Genomic DNA, 26,253 nt, shown 5'->3' with positions numbered 1-26,253 from the left:
AGTACACGGAGGAGGCTGCAACATTTCATTCGGTCATTAGAAAGGCAGCTGACTTTTTGGACCTCCCTTTGTCGGTGTCTGAGCCTAAGCCAAACATTTTAACAGAAGAGTTGCACCCTGCCTCAACAACTGCAGAGCCACTTCTGCCTTTTAATGAGGCTCTGCTGGATCCGATCATGGAAATCTGGAAGAAGCCAGTGTCATCTTCGGCGGTGAATAGATCTGTGGCTCGAAGGTATCGAGTTGCACCTGCTGACCCAGGCTTCCTCTCCAGGCACCCAACTCCTGAAAGCCTAGTGGTTCAGGCTTCATGCTCAGCCCGGTCTGCTCCAGGTTCGTTTCCGGCTGTGCCCTCAGATAGAGACTCTAAGAAAATGGACATGTCGTCGAAGAAGGCTTTCTTGTCATGTAGCATGGCTTTGAAATCCACCAATGCTACCTGTATTTTAGGGAGATACATTTACGCCCTGATGGACAAGATAAAGTCGACTCATACTGAGGTGCCCCAAGAATTTATTAGCCTGATTTCTGATGCTCAAGCAGCGGCAACCCAAGTTATTCAATCTGGGTTAGATACGACTGACTCTGTTGCCAGGGCTATGGGTACTGCTGTGGCTACAAGGAGGCAAGCCTGGCTTCGTAGTTCTGGATTCTCTTCTGATGTACAGTCGACCCTCTTGGACCTTCCTTTCGATGGCGATAAGCTTTTCGGCTCCAAGGCTGATTCAGCTCTTGAGAGGTTCAAGGAGAGTAGGGCCACTGCCAAATCTTTAGGCTTGCAAGCCTCTTCTTCTGCTTCCTCCAGACTTTTTATAAGGTTTCGAGAATTTGGTCGTGGTTCCTCCTCCTCCTGCTTTCGAGGGAGATTCCAGCATCAACCCACCTCTGCTGTCTCCTATAGATCTTACAGAGGGAGGGGTAGGGTCTGGTCCAGAGGAGCCACCCAGCAGCACTCTGCCTCTTCCTCATCCTCTGGAGGGGTGCAGCATGGGAAGCAGCCTTTGACTTCCACCAATTCCTTCTCACTCCACTCCTGTAAGTGGGAGGTCATAACATCAGACTCCTGGGTCACCAGCATTGTGGGGAAAGGCTATGCCCTTCCCTTTCGGGAGTTTCCTCCCCCCATCCCGCCCTGCCCTTCCTACTGTTCAGAAGAGCATCTTCTTTTGCTAGAACAGGAGGTTCAAGTCCTCCTTTCAAAGGGTGCGGTGGAGTTGGTTCCAGAGCAGGAAAGAGGTCAGGGGTGTTACTCAAGATACTTCCTGATCCCCAAGAAGGATGGTCGGTTGAGGCCAATCCTGGACCTGAGGATCTTGAATTGGTTCCTCAAACAGGGAAAGTTCAAGATGCTGACCCTAGCTCAGGTGCTTTTGGCGCTGAACGATGGAGATTGGATGGTGTCTGTCAAATATGCAGGATGCTTACTTTCATATCCCGATACTCAAATCGTACAGGAAGTATCTCCAGTTTGTGGTGGGGTCGCAGCACTATCAGTTTGCGGTCCTGCCGTTTGGTCTTACTTCAGCACCTCAAGTCTTCACAAAGGTGATGTCGGTGGTTGCGGCAGAGCTCAGAAGGAAGGGGATAGCAGTATTTCCTTATCTGGACGACTGGTTGATCAAAGCCAAGTCTCCGGAGCTCGTGTTGCATCACCTTCAGTCGACTACTCAATTGTTGTTCGACCTGGGTTTTTCAGTGAATGTGCCCAAGTTTCACCTAGAGCCCTCTCAGCGCCTCCTGTTCATAGGGGCAGTTCTGGATACAACATTGAATCGAGCCTTTCGCCACCTCAGCGGATTCAGGACATCCAGGCGTTGATTCCAATGTTTCAAAGTGGAGCGGTCCTCAAGGTCCTGCGCCTGCTCGGTCTGTTTGCTTCTTGCATACTGCTGGTCACTCACGCTCGCTGGCACATGAGGGCTCTTCAGTGGTGCCTCCGAAAGCAGTGGTCTCAACACAAAGGAGATCTCGAAGGTTCGGTGAGGATCTCCAGGGATGCTGCCACGGATTTGAGATGGTGGATTGCGGACGGCAATCTTTCCCGAGGAAGGCTGTTCTCGCAAGCTCCGCCTGTGGCCACAGTAATAACGGATGCTTCCACTCTAGCGTGGGGAGCTCATCTGGGGGACCTGGAGATCAAAGGTCTTTGGACTCCAGTAGAACAGATGTTTCATATAAATCTGTTGGAGTTGCGGGCTGTACGTCTGGCTCTCAAGGCCTTCCTCCCATCCCTTCGCGGTCAGTCGGTTCAGGTCCTGACGGACAACACTACAGCGATGTGGTATATAAACAAGCAGGGAGGAGTAGGGTCGTACCTTCTCTGCAGAGAAGCTCTTATGCTTTGGTCTTGGGCAAAGGACAATCAGATTTGCTTGGTAGCAAATCATCTGACCGGGGTCTTGAACGTACGTGCGGACAGTCTCAGTCGCCATTTCTCGGCCGACGAGTGGCATCTCCATCCGGATCAGGTCCGTCTAATCTTCCAGATGTGGGGGTTTCCTCGGATAGATCTGTTTGCCACTCTGGAGAACTCGCACTGCCGGTTATTCTGCAGCCTCCAGTATCCAGGACAAGGAGAATTGGGGGACGCGTTTCAGATGACTTGGTGCGACCAGTTGCTTTACGCGTTTCCCCCCATACCCTTGATTCCTCGAGTTTTGAGGAAAATACTCCAAGTCTGGGCCCAAGTCATCTTAATAGCTCCTGATTGGCCAAGGAGGGTATGGTACACGGACCTTCTCCAACTCTCATTGTGTCCTCCGCTCCGTCTCCCTCTCAGGGCAGACCTCCTCTCGCAGTCGCAGGGGCAGGTTTTACACCCCCACCTCCAGGGCCTGCACCTTCATGCCTGGAGATTGAACGGGGCAACCTGAGTTCCTTTTCTCTCCCGCCTGATGTAGTGGATATTATTTTATCAGCCAGGCGACACTCCACTAAATCTATCTACGCTAATAGGTGGGCTAAATTTGTGAATTGGTGTGGAGAGAAGCAAATTGACCCCTTACATGCCCACTTATTGGATATCTTGTCTTTTGCGTTGTCTCTGGCACAGAGTGGTTGTGCAGTGGCTACAGTCAAGGGATATTTATCTACCCTGTCAGCCTTTCTATGTCTTCCGGACCAGCCTTCTCTATTCAAATCCCCTTTAGTACTTATATTTTTAAAAGGTCTTATTAACAAATTTCCTCCCACTCCTTTCATTATGCCTCAGTGGGATCTAAACCTGGTTCTGACTTTTCTTATGGGTTCCCCGTTTGAGCCTATGCATTCTTGCCCCTTAAGGTTATTGGTCCTAATGACTGTTTTCCTTGTTGCAATTTCTTCTGCAAGAAGAGTGAGTGAGCTGCAGGCTCTATCTGTAAAACCCCCTTATACATCTTTTTATGGGGACAAAGTGGTGTTGAGGACCAAGGCTGCTTTCTTACCGAAGGTTGTTTCACCCTTTCATATGGCCCAAACGATTACTCTTTCCTCGTTTTATCCTCCGCTTCATCCTTCGAAAGAAGGAGAGACTACACCGCTTGGACCCGAGGACAGCGCTGAGCTTCTATGTGGACAGAACGAAGGATTTCAGGCTGGAGGATCAGCTCTTCATCGGGTACGTGGGAAAGAGGTGAGGAAAGGCAGTCCACAAGAGAACACTCTCCAGGTGGGTCATTCTTTGCATTAAAATGTGTTACTCTTTAGCAAAGAAAGAACCCCCTGATGGTATAAGAGCTCATTCCACCAGAGCTAAGTCGGCCTCTTCGGCTTTGGTTAGGGGTGTTCCTGTGGTCGACATCTGCAAGGCCGCAACTTGGTCATCCCTTCGCACTTTTGCGAAGCATTGCTGCTTGGACTCTGAGGTCAGGAGGGATGGCCATTTTGCACGGTCAGTGCTGCAGGATTTCTTGGTTTGACCATTCAGGCACCCACCACCGAGTGCCGTACTGCTTTGGGACTCTATTCAATTAGTGAGGAATCCACAGGTAGTTGTATCCATCAGAAGAACGAGTTACTTACCTTCGGTAACGACTTTTCTGGTGGATACCTTAGCTACCTGTGGATTCCTCACGGTACCACCCGCCTCCCCGTTGCCTGCCTGGTCTAACCAAGTTATTCTTGGGTGTGCTCCTCTTGGTATTTGAGGGCTTGTACATGTACTGTGTATATTTATTTATATATTTATTTATTTAAAAAAAAAAAATCTTGAGTTTTTGTAATTATGTATTTATCTTGAATGTCATTAAATATTGTTATTTGATTATTTATCTCAATGGCCTATTAGTCTCAGGCACGTAAAAAATGTTGGTACTGACGTCGGCACGCCGGCGAGGACCTCTTATTGCCTGTATGACGTCAGACGGCGTCGCGTGGGCAATTGTGACGTCCTCGTCGAACGTGCAGAAGCTAGGAAGAAGATTTCCGTCGAATGCTGGCGCAATGGGAGTATTCAATAGGTGAGGAATACACAGGTAGCTAATGTATCCACCAGAAAAGGCGTTACCGAAGGTAAGTAACTCGTTCATCTCCAGTGTATACTACAAAAAGCAAGACACAGTTAAAAGGGTGGATAGTGGAACAGTACACAATGAGGCATCACCCATGTTGTTTTCCATAGAGTGATTGATACATTTTGTCCAAGTAGCTTGGCCTTGGAGGAGACTTGACGGGTAGGGTTGGGTTGTGGATTTGGAGGTGTCATCAGCCTGGGGAACCTCATTTTTGCATGCTAGTTTTTAAGTATTTTATAGTAAACTGCGATTTCAATTGTGAGATAGCTCCACTTATTTGAAGGCTTTAGGTTCCTCTTTTCTTTCTCCCTATTGAAAAGTTAATTGTGCTTTTTAAGGCTGTCCTCTGCACGCATGAAGGCCAGGACATTACAAAACCACTGTAAAATAATGAAGATTTCTGAATAAATTACCATCTGAATAAATTACCAGATGGTATGCAGTCATAGGGTCTGCAAACCTGTATCCTGTTTTCCCTGAGAAAATCTCTCCCATAGAAAAACAGAAAACAAAACGTTGAGCCATCCTGTTTCCAAGTTCTATCATGTTCAGTTTCCTTCTGTCTTTTTACCTGCAGGTGGGTTAGAGCTGATTGAGCAGCTGCTGCAGGATCCACTTCTCTCCCAGAACAAGTTTTCTTTGGAGGGGCTCAATGACATGAAGTTGCTGTTTGAGTACCTTGCGCTCTTTGGTGTGACAAGTCAGGTAGGAAGTAGATTAAGGCTGTCCTACTGCAGTAGACAACTGAGTTAGTTTGCTAATGGTGCTTGTGTTCTGCAGATTTCTTTTGACCTGAGTCTTGCCCGTGGCTTGGATTATTATACTGGAGTCATCTATGAGGCAGTCCTGCTACAGGACCATAAGGAGACGCAGGCTCAGCAGAAAGACAACAGTGAGGAAACTTTAAGTGTGGGCAGTGTGGCTGGAGGAGGCCGCTATGACGGGCTGGTGGGAATGTTCGATCCAAAGGGCAGGAAAGTGCCATGTGTCGGCGTCAGCATCGGAATAGAGCGCATTTTCTCCATCATGGAACAGAAAGCAGAGGTAGGCTGCCCTTTCTGTTTTTTTCACGTTTTCGCCTCTGGAAAGGGAAACTCCATAATTTGACCTTATGCAACAGATGGTGATAACTGTAACCCTTACTGCATTTTTCCATGTTTCTCTATTCCCTGTTGGAGATTTAAGAAGATCAGGTAAAAAAATAATATAACTTTTTGTTTGTTTTGTGGTTTTAAAAGCATTGACCTGCTGGCAGAATGCATTGTAACTATCAAAAATGCGTTCTTTTGTATAATTTTGTTTCACCTTAAGCCTCTAAAGGCAATGCAGAAATTATTAGTTTGTGAACAAATTGTTCTTGTCAATTTAGGGTCCCCCATCCTAATAGCATATACTGAATTCGTTTACAAAGATAACCTTGTTTGCTGGATTAAAAAGTGCACTTATTTTATTTATTTTGTAGTACACAGTGCTTTGTATAGCACAAGCACTACAGGTTGGTGTGTGCTCATCAAAAAGCATAGATGAATTACAAAAGGGATAAGGTGAAAGTGCAAGTAGAAGAGGTGCAGTAATTCCGGTGGCTACATTTCATATAATTTACTCAATTTAAGATTATCCTCCCAGGCCTCGGAATGGGCTAAATCCCATCCCGCACCCGCCCAGTAGTCCCACATGCCACTATGTGATGCCAAGCAGCTATAAATATAATTCTGCCCACTGTACAAAATAACAATGGCATATAGTAGATGTTGGTATGTGTGCTGACACCAGTTTCTGTTTTTCTGCATCTCTTCAATATGGTCCAAAGGTCTCTTAGTGTTTGAGCAACAAAAATTCCTTAACTTCAACAGTGACACTGAAATGTCTCCCTGGAAGGTTTCAAGGTTCGAGCCCTGTTTGTTGCAAGTAGGTGTCTGTATCAGATCTACATGACATCTACATGCGTTATCTTTGCTCTGACATCAGCAGTATGTGACTGCACAGATACACATGGAGGCCATTACAGAGCTGGACTCAAGTTATTTTTGGACAGTCCCAAGAACATGCAACGTCCCCCTTCCCCTAAAGATAAAACTCCTCATAACGAACTATCTCCCAAGAGGCCCTCTTACAAATAAACTAACTTCCTCATCATTGGGGCAGAGTCTTTAGCTGGAAAAAAAATCCAGCTTAAATTCCCTGTCTGCCAATTCTGAGCTGGTTGAGTCCTTCTAGCTGGCCAATTCGGTTTCTTTAGGATAGCTCTGGTGCTCTTGGGGCTGCTTCCTGAGGGCAAATCCACTCTTTTGGGCGTGGCATCTCTGTCCTGAATGGCTTCCGTCTCTGCATCTCCATAGACTCCAGGCTGAGGACCTAGAAAGAAAACATGTCCCACATTGCCATCCCAGTCTGTCCAGCACCTTCAGTGCCCTGGAATTGGTCACTACGCTGTGTTCGGAGTAGTTATTAATGCTGCCTTCAAAGTCACTTTAAATAATTCAGGAGTCTAAAGAATCTGATTCCAAGTACAGAATCCTGTCTGATAAAGATTATGGTCCCACAAAACATGATGATACTTCCTTCTTATTCTGCAAATGGTAAAATGCCTGTGTTCTATAGGCTTCTTCGTAATGGTACTACACTTACCCTTCTAAACTTCTGACAGAATAAGTAACCTTCTTTACCACAGTGGTGCCTAAAGCTTATTTTTCCATCTGAGGAACCAAAATCCAAACTTTTGTTTAAAATCTACATGTTCAGTTGCGCAGCCTTTGTTTCATCTTAACATGGCCCTTCTGATACCTATACTTGGTCCCTGGGAATAGCCCTTCTCAAGCACAGCAGTCCACATACAAATTGCCAGATAATCAGGGTAATGCAAAATTGTTTTACTCACACCCATTGACAAAGAGATGGGTGGATCACACTTCATGTTCCAAACTATACCCTCAGTACCTTTTCTACGTCCCTTCTGGAAAGGGAGTCCAAGCAGCTGAAAGCCTTGAGCCAAAATGTTTTTGCTTCTGTCTGCCACTCTTCGTAGGGTGAATGACACATACCTGCTAGGCCACTTTTGCCATGACTTGTCAGAATTGGCCAAACCAGCAGTTGTGAGTCTACCAGAACACATTACAAAGTCATTTTGCAAATTGGTTAGTGATGGATTGGACCCTTAAAAGCAAATTCTGAACTCCAGGTCCATGGGCCACCACTGTCTCACTTCCCTGCCATGCGTCTATGTGTTCCAGCTTTTTGGCAGATGTTCAGGCCACTGTGATGGATATCCCCTTCAATGACAAGTGGCATTTGTTTGGCAGAAGGTAGACTCATCCCTAGGATGCTTTAAGAATAGTTGAGCTATTGCTTGCTGGATATGGCCTCACCAGCAAGGCAGTTCCATCAGCAGCACAGAAGGTTTCTGGGCAGTTCCAGAGCTCAACATTCCTGGCTGAGGCAACCCAGTCTATACACTTTAGCTAGCGTACTGCTTCTTTTGTGTTAGGGGTGAATCGAAGAGTTGCCATCACCAGCAGCAGACCTAACCCCCCTCTTTTCTCTGCTGTTTCTTCTACCTCAAACCATATCTGATTTCCCACACTAACACCACTATCTGCCAGAGTGTCGTATGGTCTCTCATTTTTTCATCAAGTGGGAGACTTGTATGATAAGGCTGCTGTGTCAGTCAGCTGGTCCTCAAGTTCCTATCTCTCCTCTGGATCAGCCAGTGTTCACCAGCGCGTACACTCTAACACAGCCCTTTATTCTGGAGGACCATGTACCTGCCTTGCTAAACAAAGAGGCCAAAGAGGTGGTCCCCAAGTAGAAAGATCTGCGAAGTCCGATTCTAGAATTCTGTCTTCTAAACTTGTTGATTCAGCTTGGCAAGTTTGAGATGCTGTATATGAACCAATTCTTGCATGCCTTCATGATAGGTGTCTTGGATTTCCAGGACAGCTTGTTCCATCTTCTGTTTCTTCCCGCACACAGACGGTACCTGAGGTTTACTGTGGTGTGCTAGCACTTCACAGTCTTGCTGCTCGGGTTGATGACCACGCTTTGTGTTTCCCATGAATGTGCTGGCATTTGTTGGATTTTCTTGCTGCTCGGGTTGATGACCACGCTTTGTGTTTCCCATGAATGTGCTGGCATTTGTTGGATTTTAACTGCAACAGTCATGAGTCCATTATTTCCATACTTTAATGATTTTTATCTGAATGGTTCATTTTGGGATGTCTTTGGGGTCAGCTTATCCCAGGGCCAGATAAATGTGTTCCCACTGATTCTGTTTCTGTTAAGTCTTGCATAATGCATGGATGAGTGTGGCACAGCAAGTCCTGATCATGGTACATTGGGCAAAGAAGATCTGGTAGACTGATCTGCTGGTACTTGGCATTCTACCGTCTCTTCCTCCCCACTGCAGGGTGGACCTGCTCCCTCAGCAGGGTGGCCAGATTGTACGTCCCAAACCCCAGGCCCTATGGTTGCACATTTGGAGATTGAGTGGTGCCAGCTAGAGTACTGTGGACTTCCTGAAAAATTTGCTGATGTCATTTTGGCTGCCAGAAAAGGTTCTAAGGAATCCATTTATGTAGGTCACTGGTACGAGTGTGCAGTGTTGTGAGAATGTCTTGATCCCTAAAATTACTATTTTCAGATGTTTTCTCTTTCTCTCTGCCTGTTGCAAATCAAAGGCTGGCAGTGGTTACAGTCAAAGGTTACTTTTCTTTGCTGCCTTCTTTTATGTGTCTCTCTGATAAGGGTCGATCCTGCGTCGCTTGCGCATGCGTTTCGCTAAGCGAGACACTTTAGTCATTAAAAAGGGCTAGGAGCCCTGTCCACGTCAGTGTCTGTCATTGGCTTGTGGGCTTGCCTGTTAGAATGTGATTGATTTCATTAGTGGAAGGCATGCACATGTCATGCATTTTCCGGTGGATAGCCCTCCTCGAGCGCATCGACCACGTACAGAAAACATGCAAGACTTGTGGACTATTTTTTCTCTATTTTCCCAGCGCGATCTCGCTTGGCAGAAGTCTAGCTCTTTACATAATATCGGCCCTATTACACAGTTAATTGCACTTTTTCGGGTTACGTACATAAATGCACTTTTGCCGATAGGTTTCATTACCAGTGAAAAGTCTGGTTAGGAGTTTACAACGCTGTCAGCTCTAACACGAGCAAATGCGAGACCCGTTGCATTGCAAATGCTTGTTTGCTTTTGTTGTTTATTACCTTTACAGGCATGGTTTCTGTTTTACTTTCTCTGTTATAGCCACTCAGTTCATTGTTGCTCATTGGAATCTGCATCTTTTGCTGATTTTATTGATGTTATCCATTTTTGAATTGACGCACAGTTGTCCTATTTGTCTTCCTAATTTGTAAACAGTGTTGTTGGTAGACGTACCGTCAGCTCATAGGGGTTGCAGAAATTGCAAGACCTCTCAGATCTTCACACTTTTACAGTTTCATACCCAGACAAGTTGGTCCTCTGTACCTGCCAGCCTTCTTTTCCAAGGTAGTTTGGGCCTTTAAAATAGCTGTGTCTTTTACCATTACATCCTTCTATCCCACGTGCACCCACCAGGGAGGAGGAGTGGGAGTGTTGGACCTGGCCCTTTTTGCAGGGTTTTCCCCAAACTTATGCTTTCTTCCTCCTATTTTTTTTTTTTTTTTTTTTTTAAGGACTGTGGGTACTTTACCACTGCTAACCAGTGCTAAAGTGCATATGCTTTCTGTCTAAAATGTTTTGGTGATCAGCGGTGAGGGTAGGACTTGTATTTTTACTTTGCATACAGTAATTGGTGTACACTAATTCCATATCACAGACCATTAAACCCCAACATAATGGTTTGATTTTTCTCTCCTGGCAACTTTTGAGTATTATTCGCAATCATGTCTCAGTCTGGTGAGCTATCAAATGGAGCTGCAGATTTGGTGTTTGAGCAGGAGAGGTCGGTGATATATTCAGTACCTCAGCTCAAAAAGTTCTGCCAGGAGCTCAAATGCCCTATTAAAGGTCTCACTAGGAAGAAGGAGCTGCAAAAGGCGCTGAGGGCCTGGTTGGCAACAAAGGAGGCTGGTGAGCACACAGGGGAAGAGAATGCTATTGTGGATAGAGAAGAACAGAGCCTGCATTGGGAGTTTGTGAATCAGAATCTACCTGGGAGGAAGGCACCTTCCAGGGCAAGCAGAAGTGTTTCTTGGAGAGGTCTACCCACAGGAGGAACAGGAGGACAGGCGGGAAGCTACGGAGCTCCAGTTAGAACCTGCTAGGCTCCAAAGAGCGGCAGAGAAAGGAAAAATTGCCATGGAGGAGAAGAAAATGATTTTAGCTCACAAGCAGAGCTTGAAGGAGCTGGGCTTAAAGAGCAGGTCCTGCACGGATGGTGGCAGCAGTTCTGTAGTTCCCTTTGAAGGTGGTGAAGGATTTTATTGTGGGGGATGACACAGAGCAGTGATTTAGAGTTTATGAAGTGGTATTGAGAATGAACAGGGGCTGTGAGAGAGATTGGGGGGCAGACCTGTGGAAGTACTTCTCAGATCAGGGGAGGGACACCTTGTTGGCTTTAGAGCACGGAGATCAGGTGAGGTACCCTACCATGAAAGAAGCACTAACCAGGAGTTATGGACTCCCAGAATGTTACAGGGTAAAGTTTAGGGAGAGTACTAAACTCGGTTCTCAAACTTGGGTGGAGAATGTTGATTGTTTTTGCAGAGAACTGGATTTTTAGGTGAAGGGCAGCAAGTTAACAGACTTACAGGGACTGTACAATTTGATTGCATGGGAGCACTTGTCTAGTCATTGTTCTCCAGAGCTGCACCAGCACTTGATTGACAGCAAGCTTACTGATCCTTACTGAAGCTTGCCAAGGAGGCGGACCACTGGCTCACCATCAGGGTCCAAAATAAGTTGTTTTGGGGAGACTCAGCCAAAGCTTGGACAGAGTCCCCAGAAAAGAAGGGAGATGGGGAGTGAGGAAGGATAAAAGTAAAGAGTTCTCAAAAGGGCCCCAAACTAGTTCTCAGGGTGAGGATTCCCAACATCCTAATGAAAAGAAGAGTTGGTTCTCTTCAGGCAAGCCTGCAGGGAAGGAACCCTTAAAGTGTTTAGGATTGCTAGAGTGGGCATGCATGACCACTCGGTCCATGTCTACCAGAGAGGGACCTGGAGCCTGAAACAGTGGACCCGGTGATTGCCAGGAGGAGGAGGAGGGGCAAAGGGTGCAGGAAACCTGCTCCTGAGATTGCCACAGTCCGGGAAGAGGCTGAATTTGAGGGGGACACCCCGATACCTAAGAAGTGGCCAAACTGGAGGACATACCTGAGCTGACCCATTGACAGCAGGAAGGAGGTCCCACAAGGGAGGAGTTCTGGGCAGTGCAGAAATTGTGCTCCACTCTTGTGTGTCTTCGGAAACAGACCGAGGCCCAGGCAGCAGGTGACATCTTTGGTTCTCAGCTGATTTACTGGGAGAATGGTCTCCTGTATAGTGAGCCTGAGCTTGCTGAGCCTGGAGAAGCCTGTATGCTTGTGGTACCCCAGTATTTCAGAGCCTTCCTCCTAGTGTGCCACTGGCAGGTCATTTGGGGAAGCCAATTCTATTGTCACAAATGAGGAAGGCCTCAGATGCATTTTGCAGGACCTGTCAAACCTGCCAAGCTGTCAGTGAGACCGGATCCTCAGCGTTTGCGCCTGTTCCCAATATGTCCACCTCTTGGCAGCTCCAAACTCTACTAGCCGTTATAGCACAGAGTTAAAGATTGTCCTGGGGGGGGGGGGGTTAGGTTGGGAACAGCGTGGAAGGAGACCTGTGGAAGCAAGAGTTTAGAACACAATAGCAAGGTCATTCACATTAATCTTCATGAACTTTGTTTTAACTCTTTATGCTCTAATAACATGAGAGATCAAGAACTTTTCAATAACGTGACCTTTTTATAATCATATACTCTGAAAATTGATCTTTCTCAAGTTAATCCTTAGAATAGCAATTACATCACAGCAAGAGCCAATGAGTACATTCGTTCCTAAAGAATTAACTGCTATAGGATTCATGAATTATACTGTGAAATAGGCAAACTGACTAAACTTGTTTTGTCTAGAAAGATCACACTCCGTTTGATCTAAGTTTCAAGATTCAATTCTCCAGAAATTATTGCGCACCTTATTGCCAGACTGTGTATCAAGGCTGAAGTACCTGGAATGATCACGCGCTCTGCTGATCAGAACTGCAAGGGTTAATTGCCAAGAATGAATCGGGCACACTGTTGCCTATTCAACCATCGATATTCAAATGCCTTGAGATGATTGCGCAGTCTGCCGATGCGAACTGCAAGGGTTAATTGCCAAGAATGAATCGCGCTCACTGTTGCCAATTCAACCATCAAGATTCAGATGCCTTGAAATGATTGCGCACTCTGCCGATCCGAACTGCAAGGGTTAATTGACAAGAATGAACGGAGTCGAGGACTATCCCGAACTCCGCCTTACCGCCCTTCTTGAAGATCAGCAAGATAATGAGGACAGTGCCAGGAAAAGTCCAAGTAGGCCTCCGAAACAGGAGCCCTGGAAAATGCTGCTGCTCTCCACTAGGACCTCTGAATAGTGAGCACGTGGAGCTGGGCTGGGTTCTTTAAATAGACCCATGCTCCACCCACCTGCCACACCCAGCCAGGCTGCAGGAAAGGCTTGAAAATGAACAATACATTGCAAACAGTATTAAAGACATTTCAAGATAAATACCTGCAAATGCAAAAAGTTAATATGCAATATCAGCACACAATGCATGAATTATTACATTGCATAAGGTTTGTCAATTTGCATTAAGTTGCCCTGTAGAGCGCGCACTGTCCTGGTGTTGACAGTACTCCCCCCTCCCGAACGCTCTCTAGGGCCTGGTTTTTCTGGGTTTAGGTGGTGAAAACGCTGCACTAGTCATGGAGCATGAATGTCAGATGCTGAGACCCATGAGTCGTTCTCTGGACCGTACCCTTTCCAGGTTATTAGATACCTGAGAGTACGACCTCTAAATTATGAATCCAAAACCTGTTTTACTTTGTATTCCAGTTCTCCTTGTACCAGTACTGGAGTTGGTCGAGATCAAGTTTTCTGGAAAGCTCTTTTTAGGAGAGAAGTATGGAACACTGAATGAATACGTAGTGATTTTGGTAACTGTATTTTGTAGGATACTGGATTGATCTGTTGAAGAACTGTGTAAGGACCTATATATTTGGGATTAAACATATGTCTTTTCTTGAAGTCAATGTGACGTGTGGAAAGCCACACTCTTTCTCCTGGCTTACATTGTGGTCCCTCACAATGTTTTTTGTCATAATGTTTTTTATACTTTTGTTTTGCTTTGTTCAGATGTTGCTGGATTTGTTTCTGGGTTTGATGGAGTTGTCATATTGTTTCTGACACTGCTGGTGTAAGTGAACTTTCTTGTGGAATTGTGATTGGCAAAGTATCTGGGTGATGACCAAATAGACTGAAAAAGGGCGTCGCTCCAGTAGAATCATGATACAAGTTATTATAGACCAGTTCAGCTAACCAAAGCATTGAATTCACTGGAGGTAGGCAATTTCCTGCAAGCAATGAAATGTGCATATTTTGCGAGACTATCTACCACTACAAGGATTACTGAGTGATGTTGAACAACTTGCAGTCCTGTAATAAAGTCTATTGATATGTGTTCCAAAGGTCGGAGCGGAGTTGGGAGAGGATGTAACAGTCCTTTTGGTTTTGAATGACTTGTCTTGGTACGGGCACAAACTTCACAGTTAGCTACCATTTGCTTAACATCTTTTGTCAAAGTAGGCCACCAAAAACATTGTTGGATTAGTTCAAGTGTTTTAGGAATACCTGGATGACCTGCCGTAGGTATAACGTGCAACCAATTAAACACTCATTTGCACAACTTGGTAGTAGGAATAAATAAACATGCATCATGAAAAGGTAGGCCTTGTTTGATTGATCTTTTGGGGTTTGCTTGAGCCCATTTCTGCCATTTTTCGATGGTGAAAGAATTACGAATATTTTCAAACAAATCTTCATTTTTGAGGCTACAAAGGATTTTGTCTGGAGCAATGATAGCTCGTGGGGGCTGGATTGTGGGTAACATGGTAGAGTCTTGTCTGGACAAGGTATCTGCTTTGTGATTATATTTGCCGGGGCGAAAGGTTACCACAAAATCAAACTCGGCAAAAAACAGCATCCATCGTAATTGTCAAGGAGTCAAAAGTCTAGCTGAACTCATGAACTGGAGATTACGATGATATGTGTATACTGTAATAGTGTATCTGGCGCCTAGCAAATAGTGTCTCCACTCTTTAAAGGCATCACTGATTGCTAGAAGTTCTTTCTCAGCAATGACATAATTTTGTTCCTCTTCGTTTAGTTTTTGGGACATGTAAGCTACATGGTGTAGCTGACGGTATCTTTGTTGCGTTGTAATAATACTGCACCAATTGCCACATCTGAAGCATCTGCTTCTACCATGAATGGACATTCAGTTTCTGATGGGTAAAACTACCTGTGGATTCCTCACCTTATGAATTCGATCCTTGCGCCAGCATCCGACGGAAAGTCTTCTTCCTAGCTGTCTACGTCGACGAGGACGTCATAATGGCACGGCTCCGCGTGACTCCGTCTGACGTCAACGTGCCAATAAGAGGTCCTCATTGGCGTACTAACGTCAGTTTTTCCTTTTTCCGTGCTTCGACGCAAACGTTTTTTTCTTCCCGGCCCGTTGGTAACTGTAGCGATCTCTTGAGGTTACAATGTCGCCTTCGAAGAAGTCCGGGTTTAAGCCGTGTAGGGAATGCGGGGGTCGGATGTCAGTGACCGACCCCCATTCGGACCGTATTTGGTGTTTAAGCTCCGAACATGATGTGGAAGGTTGTTCTTCGTGCCAGAGCATGAATCCGAAAGCTCTGAAGGAACGTGAAGCGAAGCTCTTCTTGGCCAAGGCAAAGAAGAAGGAACACAAGAAGGTTTCTTCCCATGCTTCTCCCAAAAAACAAAAGAAGCGGCGTCATCATGACTCTCGGCGCCGTCATGATTCTCGGCGCTATTCGGAGCGGAGCCGATCGAGGAGTCGTTCGAGGTCGAGATCTCGTTCGTCACAGCGCCAGAAGACGTGGGAGATGAGTCCTACGGTCACGCCTCAGTCGGAGAGTCCGGGGTTGTCACCGGCGCCTTCAGTCTATGAGGTCACTCAAGGTAGTCCTCGCTTTTCGCCAGGGCCGAGGGATCCTGATGTTCCCCAGACATCTACACAGCAGTACCCGGCTTTCCCGACTCCAGGGACAGATCCGGCCGCATTTTTGAATGCAATGTATGCTGTTTTTCAATCCATGGCCCCTGCTGGTGCACCGGCGGGGCCATTGGCATTCAATTTGGGCTCACCGGCGTCGTACAGGGCTGCTCTTTTCATGCCCTTCTGCCCTACAGAGCCTGGTGGTCCGGCGCCGGGGGTTTCCCCTGACAGGAGTCCTTCGCCTGGGACTGTGGATCCATCGGCTTCTTATCCGACTCCTTCTCCGCGCCATCCGGCGTCATTGATGGCCTCATCCAGACCGGCTCCATCTCCTTCTGTTCATTCGGCTTCAAGGAGGTCATCTGTCGACTTCGGGCCGGCTCCGGTTGAATCTGGGAGCCTTCCTGAACCGGTTCGGGGTCTGAGATCATCGGCGTCGATGGAGTCCTTGTCGACGCCGGCTCTGGAGACGCATTTAAGATCTCGAAGGAAGGCGTTGAGGCTTCTGGAGGAAGAGGAATACAGAAGGCTTGAGGAAGGTGAGATAGAGCCTTCTAATGATTTCCAGGGACTTGCCACTGCAAGTGGTTTGGATACTTCCCCGGAGTGGGACATTGCTTCTCCGGGGGAGTTTACTGAGGAGGCCACCTCCTTCCATGCTGTGGTGAGGAAGGTAGCTGATTACCTGGATTTGCCTTTGTCCACGGCAGAAGTTAAAACTAACCTGCTCACAGAGGTTCTTCATCCATCTTCCTCCAGTGCTGACCCTTTGTTGCCTTTTAATGAGGCTTTGACTGAGCCTATTATAGACCTATGGAAAAAGCCGTTTACATCTCCTGCTGTGAACAGGGCAGTGGCGAGAAGGCATAGAAGTGCCCCAGGAGATCTGTTTTTTCTATCTCGTCACCCGACTCCGGAGAGTTTGGTGGTTCAGGCATCATGTTCTTCAAAGTCTGCCCCTGGTACATTCCCTGGTGTTCCGACAAACAGAGAATCCAAAAGGATGGAGCAATCCTCGAAGAACATTTTCTCCTCTTGCAGCATGGCCCTAAAAGCTACCAATCCCACCTGTGTGCTAGGCAGATACATCCATGCCCTAATGGACTCTGCTAAGGAGATGGCAAAAGATCTGCCACAGGAAGTGCAAAAATCTTTTGGGCCCCTTTTCTTGGATGCGCAAGCTGCTGCACAGCAGATTATTCAATCTGGCTTGGATACCACGGATTCTATTGCCAGGGCCATGGGAACATCGGTGGCTACGAGAAGGCATGCCTGGCTAAGATCTTCGGGATTCTCGTCAGATGTACAATCCACTTTAATGGACCTTCCATTTGATCGGGAAAAGCTGTTTGGGGACAAGGCAGACTCTGCCCTTGAACGGTTTAAGGACTGTCGGGCTACAGCTAAGTCCCTGGGCTTGCAGACCTCTTCTGCTACATTGTACAGACCTTTTCGTAGGTTTCGAGGGTTTGCTAGAGGTTCTGCCTTTCATAGGTCTCAATCTTATGCCCAACAACCTGCCAACCCGCCCTATCGTGCTTTCAGAGGGCGAGGTAGAGGTAGGGCTAGAGGTCCAGCCCAGCAGCTCTCTTCTTCTTCATCCTCCTCTGGTGGACAACAGCAGAAGCAGGCCTAGTTTTCCCCACTTTATCAGTCATACTTCTTCTGTAGGGGGAAGATTGAGTCTTTTTCTACAGCAATGGAGGTCAATTACAACAGACTCGTGGGTGCTAGGAATTGTGGAAAAGGGCTATGCTCTCCCCTTTCAGGAGTTTCCTCCTCCCTTCCCTCCCTGTCCCTCCTTTTGTTCAGAAGACCATCTTCTGTTGTTGCAACAGGAGGTTGTAGCCATGTTGGCAAAGGCGCTATAGAGTTGGTACCATTGCAGGAAAGGGGTCAGGGGTGTTATTCAAGATATTTCCTGATTCCCAAAGTGGACGGTCGTCTAAGGCCGATCCTAGACTTGAGGATTTTGAATTTGTTCCTCAAGCAGGAAAAATTCAAAATGCTGACCCTAGCGCAGGTGCTGTTGGATGGTGTCTGTCGACTTACAGGACGCGTACTTTCATGTTCCCATAATCAAGTCGCACAGGAAGTATCTCCGTTTTGTGGTCGGATCGCAACATTACCAGTTTGCGGTCCTTCCGTTTGGTCTTACTTCAGCTCCCCGGGTCTTCACAAAGGTGATGGCAGTTGTTGCAGCACATCTCAGAAAGAGGGAGGTAGCGGTTTTTCCCTACCTGGACGATTGGTTGATCAAAGCCAAGTCTCCAGAGATTGTGTTGTCTCATCTGCGAATGACAATGCAGTTGTTCGATCTGGGCTTTTCGGTGAACGTACCCAAATCTCACCTGGAGCCCTCTCAACTCCTCCTATTCATAGGGGCAGTATTGGACACGACAAGGTTTCGGGCCTACCCCACGCCTCAGCGGGTACGGGACATTCAGGCGCTGATTCCTTTGTTTCAAAGTGGAGCGGCAGTTCCAGTCCTCAAAGTCTTACGCCTGCTAGGTCTGTTTGCTTCTTGCATTCTGTTGGTCACTCATGCTCGCTGGCATATGAGGGCTCTTCAGTGGTGCCTCCTCAGACAGTGGTTCCAGCACAAGGGGGATCTCAGGGATTCAATAAAGATCTCCAGGGATGCTGTAGCGGATCTCCTGTGGTGGGCAGAGGACGGCAACCTTTCCCAAGGAAAACCGTTTTCACTGCCCCCTCTAGTGGCCACAGTGATATCGGATGCTTCCACTCTAGGGTGGGGAGCTCATTTGGGGGACCTGGAGGTCAAGGGTCGTTGGTCTCCAGCGGAGCAGATGTTGCATATCAATCTGTTGGAATTGCGGGCTGTACGTTTGGCGCTCAAGGCCTTCCTCCCTTCCCGTCGCAGTCAGTCAGTTCAGATTCTGACGGACAACACTACCGCGATGTGGTATATAAGCAAGCAGGGAGGAGTGGGGTTGTTTCTGCTTTGCAGAGAAGCCCTACGACTCTGGTCCTGGGCTCAGGACCATCAGATTTGCTTGATGGCAAATCATTTGGCCGTAGTGTTGAATGTACGTGCGGATGTTCTCAGCCGTCACTTCTCATTAGATCACGAGTGGCGTCTCCATCCGGATCTAGTCCTCCACATCTTTGGGATGTGGGGTACTCCTCAGGTGGATTTATTTGCCACTCGGAAGAACGCACATTGCCCGTTATTCGGCAGGCTCCAGTTTCCGATGCAAGGGGCGTTGGGGGACGCGTTTCAGATGTCCTGGAGCGGCCAGTTGCTTTACGCGTTCCCCCCCATACCCTTGATTCCTCGGATTTTGAGGAAGGTTTGTCAGGACCGGGCCCAAATCATATTGGTGGCACCGGACTGGCCGAGAAGGGTATGGTATACAGACCTACTTCAACTCTCTGTGCCCTCCGCTCCGTCTCCCGCTCAGGGCAGATCTCCTCTCTCAATCACAGGGGCAGGTTTTACACCCCCACCTCCAGAGCCTGCACCTTCGTGCCTGGAGATTGAACGGGGCAACCTGAGTTCTTTTTCTCTCCCACCGGATGTAGTGGATGTTATACTATCGTCCAGGTGACACTCCACTAAATCTATTTATGCTGGAAGGTGGGCAAAATTTGTGCTGTGGTGTGGAGAGAACCGAAAAGATCCTTTAAAGGCCCATCTTTCAGATGTACTTTTGTTTGTTCTCAGTTTGGCAAGGAGAGGCTGTGCTATAGCTACAGTTAAGGGTTATTCGGCGGCTCTGTCGGCGTTTCTTTGCCTTCCGGATCAGCCGTCTTTATTCAAGTCTCCCATTGTACATAGGTTCCTTAAGGGTTTGGTGAATAGCTTTCCTCCTACGCCTTTTCACATGCCTCAGTGGGACTTAAATCTTGTTTTAACATTCTTAATGGGTTCGCCTTTCGAGCCCATGCATTCATGTCCATTGAGAGATTTAGCCTTCAAGACTGTTTTCTTGATCGCAATTACTTCTGCCAGGAGGATTGGAGAGCTTCAGGCACTTTCCGTTAAGCCCCCTTTCGCTATGTTCTTCCCTGATAAAGTGGTTCTAAAAACCAGGGCTGCTTTTCTACTGAAAGTTGTCACCCCTTTTCATATAGGGCAGAATATCACTCTTCCTGCTTTTTACCCTCCTCCCCACCCGTCTAAAGAAGAAGAGAAACTCCATAGATTGGACCCTAAGAGAGCCCTGAGTTTTTATCTCGAAAGAACTAGACTTTCGTTTGGATGAGCAACTGTTTGTTGGATATACTGGTCAGCAAAAGGGCAGAGCTGTACAGAAAAGGGCACTCTCCGGTGGGTCATCTTGTGTATCAAGATCTGTTACTCTTTGGCAAAAAAGGTCCCTCCTGAAGGTATCAGGGCCCACTCTACTAGGGCTAAATCTGTATCCTCGGCTTTGGCGAGGGGAGTTCCTTTGATAGATATATGTAAAGCTGCAACTTGGGCGTCCCTCCATACTTTCGTAAAACATTACTGTTTAGACTCTGAGATGAGGAGGGACGGTCACTTTGCTTGCTCAGTATTGCAAGATTTCTTGGTGTAATCTGGCGGGCACCCACCACAGAGTGCGGTACTGCTTGGGACTCTATTCATAAGGTGAGGAATCCACAGGTAGTTGTATCCATCAGAAGAACAAGTTACTTACCTTCGGTAACGCTTTTTCTGGTGGATACACTGACTACCTGTGGATTCCTCACGGTCCCTCCCGCCTCCCCGTTGCCTGCCTGGTTACACTCTTATCTTGCAGTATTTAGATTAATATTTATTCTTATATTTTTATATATATATATATATATATATATATATTTGTATGTATATGAATGCGCTTATATATTTATATGTATATAGTGATATTTCTTTATATATTTTTGTATATTCATGTATTTCAACTCTCAATAAGAATGGATAGTTTAAATAGTCAAGGTTGTTGTGTGCGTATATCTTTCTATATTATTTATCAATTTTCATGGTTTACTCCTATTTGCTTTAAGAGCACGAAAAAATGTGGTAAACTGACGTTAGTACGCCGACGAGGACCTCTTATTGGCACGTTGACGTCAGACGGAGTCACGCAGAGCCGTGTCATGATGACGTCCTCGTCGACGTAGACAGCTAGGAAGAAGACTTTCCGTCGGATGCTGGCGCAAGGATCGAATTCATAAGGTGAGGAATCCACAGGTAGTCAGTGCATCCACCAGAAAAAGCGTTACCGAAGGTAAGTAACTTGTTCATCTGGGTGAGTCAAGACTGGGGCAGTGGAGAAGTTTTCCTTTAAGATTGAAAAAGCCTTGTCAGCTTCTGGAGACCATACAAATGGTTCTTTCTTTCGTAGTAACATGGTGATTGGTGCCACTGTCTGTGAGAAGTGGTCTATGAACCTACGATAGAAATTTGCAAAACCAAAGAAGCACTGAACATCTCAAACGTTTTTTGGGATTGGCCAAACGGATACTGCTTGCACTTTTCCATGACCATTCCTTGAGGGGTAAGGATGACCCTTAAAAATTCAACAGTGGTAACATGAAATTCACATTTGCTCAATTTGCAATATAAATGATGTTTCCGAAGGGCTGTGAGAATCTTTTGGACGTGTTGTACATGTTCGACTTTGTTATCAGAATAGATTACAATATCATCAATATAAACTATTGCAAATAGATCTAGATATTTTCTAAGGACATCATTCAGAAAGAATTGGAATGCTGCTGGAGCATTACAAAGTCCAAAGGGAATGACTGTGTATTCAAATAGACCATATCTAATTTTAAAGGCGGTTTTCCACTCGTCGCCTTCTCTCATCCTGACTAGGTGGTAAGCTCCTCTTAGGTCTAACTTGGTATAAATTTTGACTTTTTTTACTTGATCCAACAGGACAGGGATCAAGGGTAATAGGTGTTTATTCTTTATTGTGATTTTGTTTAATCCTTTATAATCTATACAAGTCCTAAGATCCCCATTAGCCTTGGTAACAAAAAAAAGAGGAGAAGCTGCAGGAGACTTGGAAGGACGGATAAATCCATTAGCTAGAAATTGGTCTAAATAGTTCCTTAGATATCGATTTTTGTGTTCAGACAAGGCATACACACGACAACTAGGGAGTATAGCACCAGGAGTTAGATCAATTTGACAGCCATACGGTCTGTGCAGTGGCAAGGTTCCTGCTTCGTTTTCATAAAAAAACATCAAGGAAGGAGGAATACTGCAAAGGCAGCGTTACATCTTTTTCAGTGGCTGTTGCTATGTGGGATTTGTGGGAATCTGTGACACTTGATGTTTGGAGACCTTTTTCTTTACACAGAAATGAAGAAAACTTGATATTCCCTTCCTGCCAGTTTAATAAAGGATTATGGTAACTTAACCACGGCATTCCTAGAATAATTCCATACTGAGGAGCATGGATTACATCAAGATTATTTTCTCTACATGTTTGGTGTCTTGACTTCCCCCTTTACAGATCACAGACAAGCGTAAAGTCTGTAGAGTCACCGGACTTCCAGCTAGGAGTTTTCCATGTACAGCTTGAATTATTTCTGGTGTTTTCTTCTTCTTACATGGGATCCCCCATTTTTTAATCAATTGTGCATCAATAAAATTACCAGTAGCCCCGGAATCTACTAAGGCTTTCTTAAGATAAGACATTTGTTTTAACAGTACTTCTAGATCTAATTTTAAATGTCTTGACTCAAGTAAAACCTTTTTAGCATCTTGTGAATGGTCCATGGTTACACCCAAGAGCAACCCTTCCTTACATCTTAGGTGTTCTAGTTTTCCTGATTGATCTGAGCATTTGCGACAACCTTCTTGGTAGGGGTTTGTTTACTTTTTGGTTTTGCTGGACATTCTTTAGCGAAATGGCCCTTTCGACCACAATACAGACATTGTTCGTTCTTTCTACGTAGATCTTTCTCTTCTTTTGTTAAGGGACATCTGATGGTTCCTGTTTCTATTGGTTCATGATTGTGGTCTCCATGAATTTGTGAGTCTCTATGCTCATGAACACGCCAGGAACTTTTCTCAGTCTTTTTACGTGTTCCACATCGTTCTGCAAGACGATGGTCTAACCTTAAAACAAGATTTATCAGATCTTGACAATCCGTGGGTTGAGGATCAATCTGTGCAAGAATGTCTTTTAACTCATCTTTGAGTCCTTGATAGAACAGGGCTGATCTCTTTTCCCCAGGCCATGCCGTTTCTGCTACCAGCCGATTAAAGTTAGCCAAGTAAGAGACAAGATCCTTATTTCCTTGTCGCAATTCTAACAGTTCTCGGTCTGCGGACAGAGTAACTGTTCTTCGATTGAAAACACTTTCAAATTCTCCAACAAAGTCTCTCCAGTTATGAAGCAAAGGATTATCTCGACGCACAAGAGGGATTGTCCAGGTGGCCGCGTCTCCAGTGAAATAAGAAATCAAGAAGGCCACCCTGGATTGGGAATTAGGGAAGGTGTTTGGTCTACAGGTGAAGTGCAATTCTACTTGAGTCAAAAAGGATTGTACTTTCTGAGGATCTTCTAAAAAACTTTCTGGGTGAGCCAAAGGAATGGGTGTGGGAACTGTGAGTGATATGTTAGTTGGAGGATTCCCTCCTGAACCTTGAGGAATAGGATTAAACCTACCAGCACCCAAAGGACTTTGCTCCTTCTTTCCCACCCTGTCTTGTAACTGATCCACCCTTTCTGCTTGATTGGTTGCTGTGGTTTTAGATTCGGCTACATCCACTTGAAGCTGCGTAATTACCTTAAGTAACTCGTCCAATGTGGCCATATTGAAAACCTAGCACAAACCAGGAGGATAAAAAAACTTGTTTGCTCACTATTCTGTTAGCGAGACTGGACCCTCGGGGTTTGCGCCTGTCTCCAGTATGTCCACCTCTTGGCAGCTCCAAACTCTACTAGCCGTTATAGCACAGAGTTAAAGAATGGCCAAGGGGGGGATGGGGTTTAGGTTGGGAACAGCAGGGAAGGAGACCTGTGGAAGCAAGAGTTAAAAACACAATAGGAAGGTCGTTCACATTAATCTTCATGAACTTTGTTTTAACTCTTTATGCTCTAATAACATGAGAGATCAAGAACTTTTCAATAATGTGACCTTTTTATAATCATATACTCTGAACATTGAACTTTCTCAATTTAATCCTTAGAATAGCAATTACATCACAACAAGAGTCAATGAGTACATTTGTTCCCAAAGAATTAACTGCTATAGGATTCATTAATTATACTGTGGAATTGGCAAACTGACTAAACTTGTTTTGTCTAGAAAGATCACACTCTGATCTAAGTTTCAAGATTTAGTTGTCCAGAAATTATTGCGTACCTTATTGCCAGACTGAGCATCAAGACTCGAGTACCTGGAATGATCGCACGCTCTGCCGATCTGACCTGCAAGGGTTAATTGCCAAGAATGAATCGCACACACTGTTGCTGATTCAACCATCAAGATTCAAATGCCTTGAAATGATCGCGCACTCTGCCGGTCCGAACTGCAAGGGTTAATTGCCAAGAATGAATCTCGCTCACTGTTGCTGATTCAACCATCAAGATTCAAATGCCTTGAAATGATCGCGCACTCTGCAGATCCGAACTGCAAGGGTTAAGTGCCAAGAGTAAATCGCACATGCGGTAAATCACAAAGCCAAAAACACAAATGTTTCTAGAAACGAAGTCGAGGTCTATCCCGAACTCTGCCTTACCGCCCTGCTTGAATATCAGCAAGATAATGAGGACAGGGCCAGGAAATGTCCAAGTAGGCCTCTGGAACAGGAGCCCTGGAAAATGCTGCTGCTCTGCACCAGGACCTCTGAATAGTGAGCACGAGGAGCTGGGCTGGGTTCCTTAAATAGACCCAAGCCCTGCACACCTTCCACACCCAGCCTGGCTGCAGGAAAGGCTTGAAAGTGAACAATACATAGCAAACAGTATTAAAGACATTTCAAGATAAATACCTGCAATGCAAAAAGTTAATATGCAATATCAGCACACAATGCATGAATTATTACATTGCATAAGGTTTGTCATTTTGCATTATGTTGCCCGTAGAGCGCGCACTGTCCTGGTGTTGACACAAGCGAGCAAACCTGGGAAGAGGTGCAAGGCTACTTTTCAACAGTTTCCTGTCATGAGCACCCCTTCTGAGGGGGTGGACATTGACATTGTGGGGCCTCTGGATCCAAAGACAGACATGGGCAACAGGTTTATCTTGGTCTTGGTGGCCCATGCCACCCGGTACCCTGAAGCTATCCCTCCGAGGACAGAGATTGCGCTCACCGTGGACAGGGCACTTACGGGGCATCCTCACCTGTGTGGGTTTCCCCATGGAGGTGGAATCTGACCGGGGTACCAATTTCATGTTGTACATGAAAGTCCTGTGGAAGGCATGTGGTGTCACCTACAAGTTCACCACACCTTATCACCCCCAAAGCAATGGGTTAGTTGAAAGGTTCAGCTGTTACCCTGAAGGGCATAATTATGGGTCTCTCAGAATCCAAGAGGCGTAAGTGGGACGTCCGGTCACCATGACTGTTGTTTGCCTACAGGAAGGTACCATAGAAGGAGGCTGGCTTCTGCCCTTTTGAGCTTCTACATGGGCACCCTTTGAGAGGGCCTCCCAGTTTGGTGAAGGAGACCTGAAGGACTTGCTCCTAAGAAGCCACCCCAGGATGCATTCATTTACATGCTGGCCTTCAGAACCAGACAGCCTGCTTCCAAAAACTCGCCTAGAAGAATCCGGAAGGTACTCAGGAGGACATGAAACGCTATTATGGCTGGAATACCACTGTGGTTGAGTTTCAGACTGGCCAAAAAGTGGGGGTGAGGGCCTTGGTAGAGACCTCTGCTCTCCATGACCGTTATCTGGGCCATTTGAGGTGAAAGAGTGCATCTGGTGGACATGAAGACCCCAAGGAACCCTTTGAGGGTCTTACACGTGAACCGCCTCAAGCCACACTTTGAGAAGTCTGAGTTGCCCATGCTCTTGGTCACTGATGATAGGATGGAAAAAGAGAGTGAACCGCTATCCGGCCTCCTATCTTCCAAAGAGCAAGATGGTTCAGTTGAGGGTGTGTACCTCTCCCAGACTCTGACCGTAGAACAGCAGAGGGACTGTCGCCAGTTACTGGGACAGGTACCTTCCATGTTCTCACTCCTCCCTTGAATCACCCAATGGTGTACCCACAATATGAACAACAGGGACAGCCTGCCTGTTAAGCACAAGTTTTACATGTTGAATGATCGAGTGAGGAATTGGTTCAAAGAGGAAGTCTCTAAGGTGCTGGAGTTGTGGGAGATTGAGCACTCTGACAGTCCTTGGTCCATCCCAGTGGTTCTGGTCCCCAAGGCTGCTCCATCTGGTGTCACACCTGAAATGAGGTTCTGTGTTGACTACCCTGGGCTCAATGCCATCACCAAGACTGATGTGCACCCCATCCCCAGAGCTGACCAGGTAGGAGCTGCCAAGTTCCTCAACACATTTAATCTAACATCTGGATACAGGCATATTGCCTTGACTGAGGTGGCAAACAAGAGATCT

At 46.3% G+C, this 26,253-nt stretch overlaps 1 protein-coding gene across 1 annotated transcript in view; it reads left to right on the top strand.

Moving 5' to 3' along the window:
* The window catches only part of LOC138245654 (histidine--tRNA ligase, cytoplasmic-like), a 213,916-nt gene that overhangs the window by 108,999 nt on the left and 78,664 nt on the right, over positions 1 to 26,253 (top strand). Inside the window, exons 9-10 of the mRNA XM_069199400.1 lie at positions 5,071 to 5,198; positions 5,274 to 5,537. Coding sequence (XP_069055501.1) covers positions 5,071 to 5,198; positions 5,274 to 5,537 — 392 coding nt within the window. The remainder of the gene's footprint in view (positions 1 to 5,070; positions 5,199 to 5,273; positions 5,538 to 26,253) is intronic.

The sequence above is a fragment of the Pleurodeles waltl genome, chromosome 7 (genome assembly GCF_031143425.1).
Source record: "Pleurodeles waltl isolate 20211129_DDA chromosome 7, aPleWal1.hap1.20221129, whole genome shotgun sequence".
In the NCBI taxonomy this organism is placed as follows: domain Eukaryota; kingdom Metazoa; phylum Chordata; class Amphibia; order Caudata; family Salamandridae; genus Pleurodeles; species Pleurodeles waltl.
The sequence above is the reverse complement of the archived record's forward strand: the minus strand, read 5'-3'. Positions and strand labels throughout refer to the sequence as shown.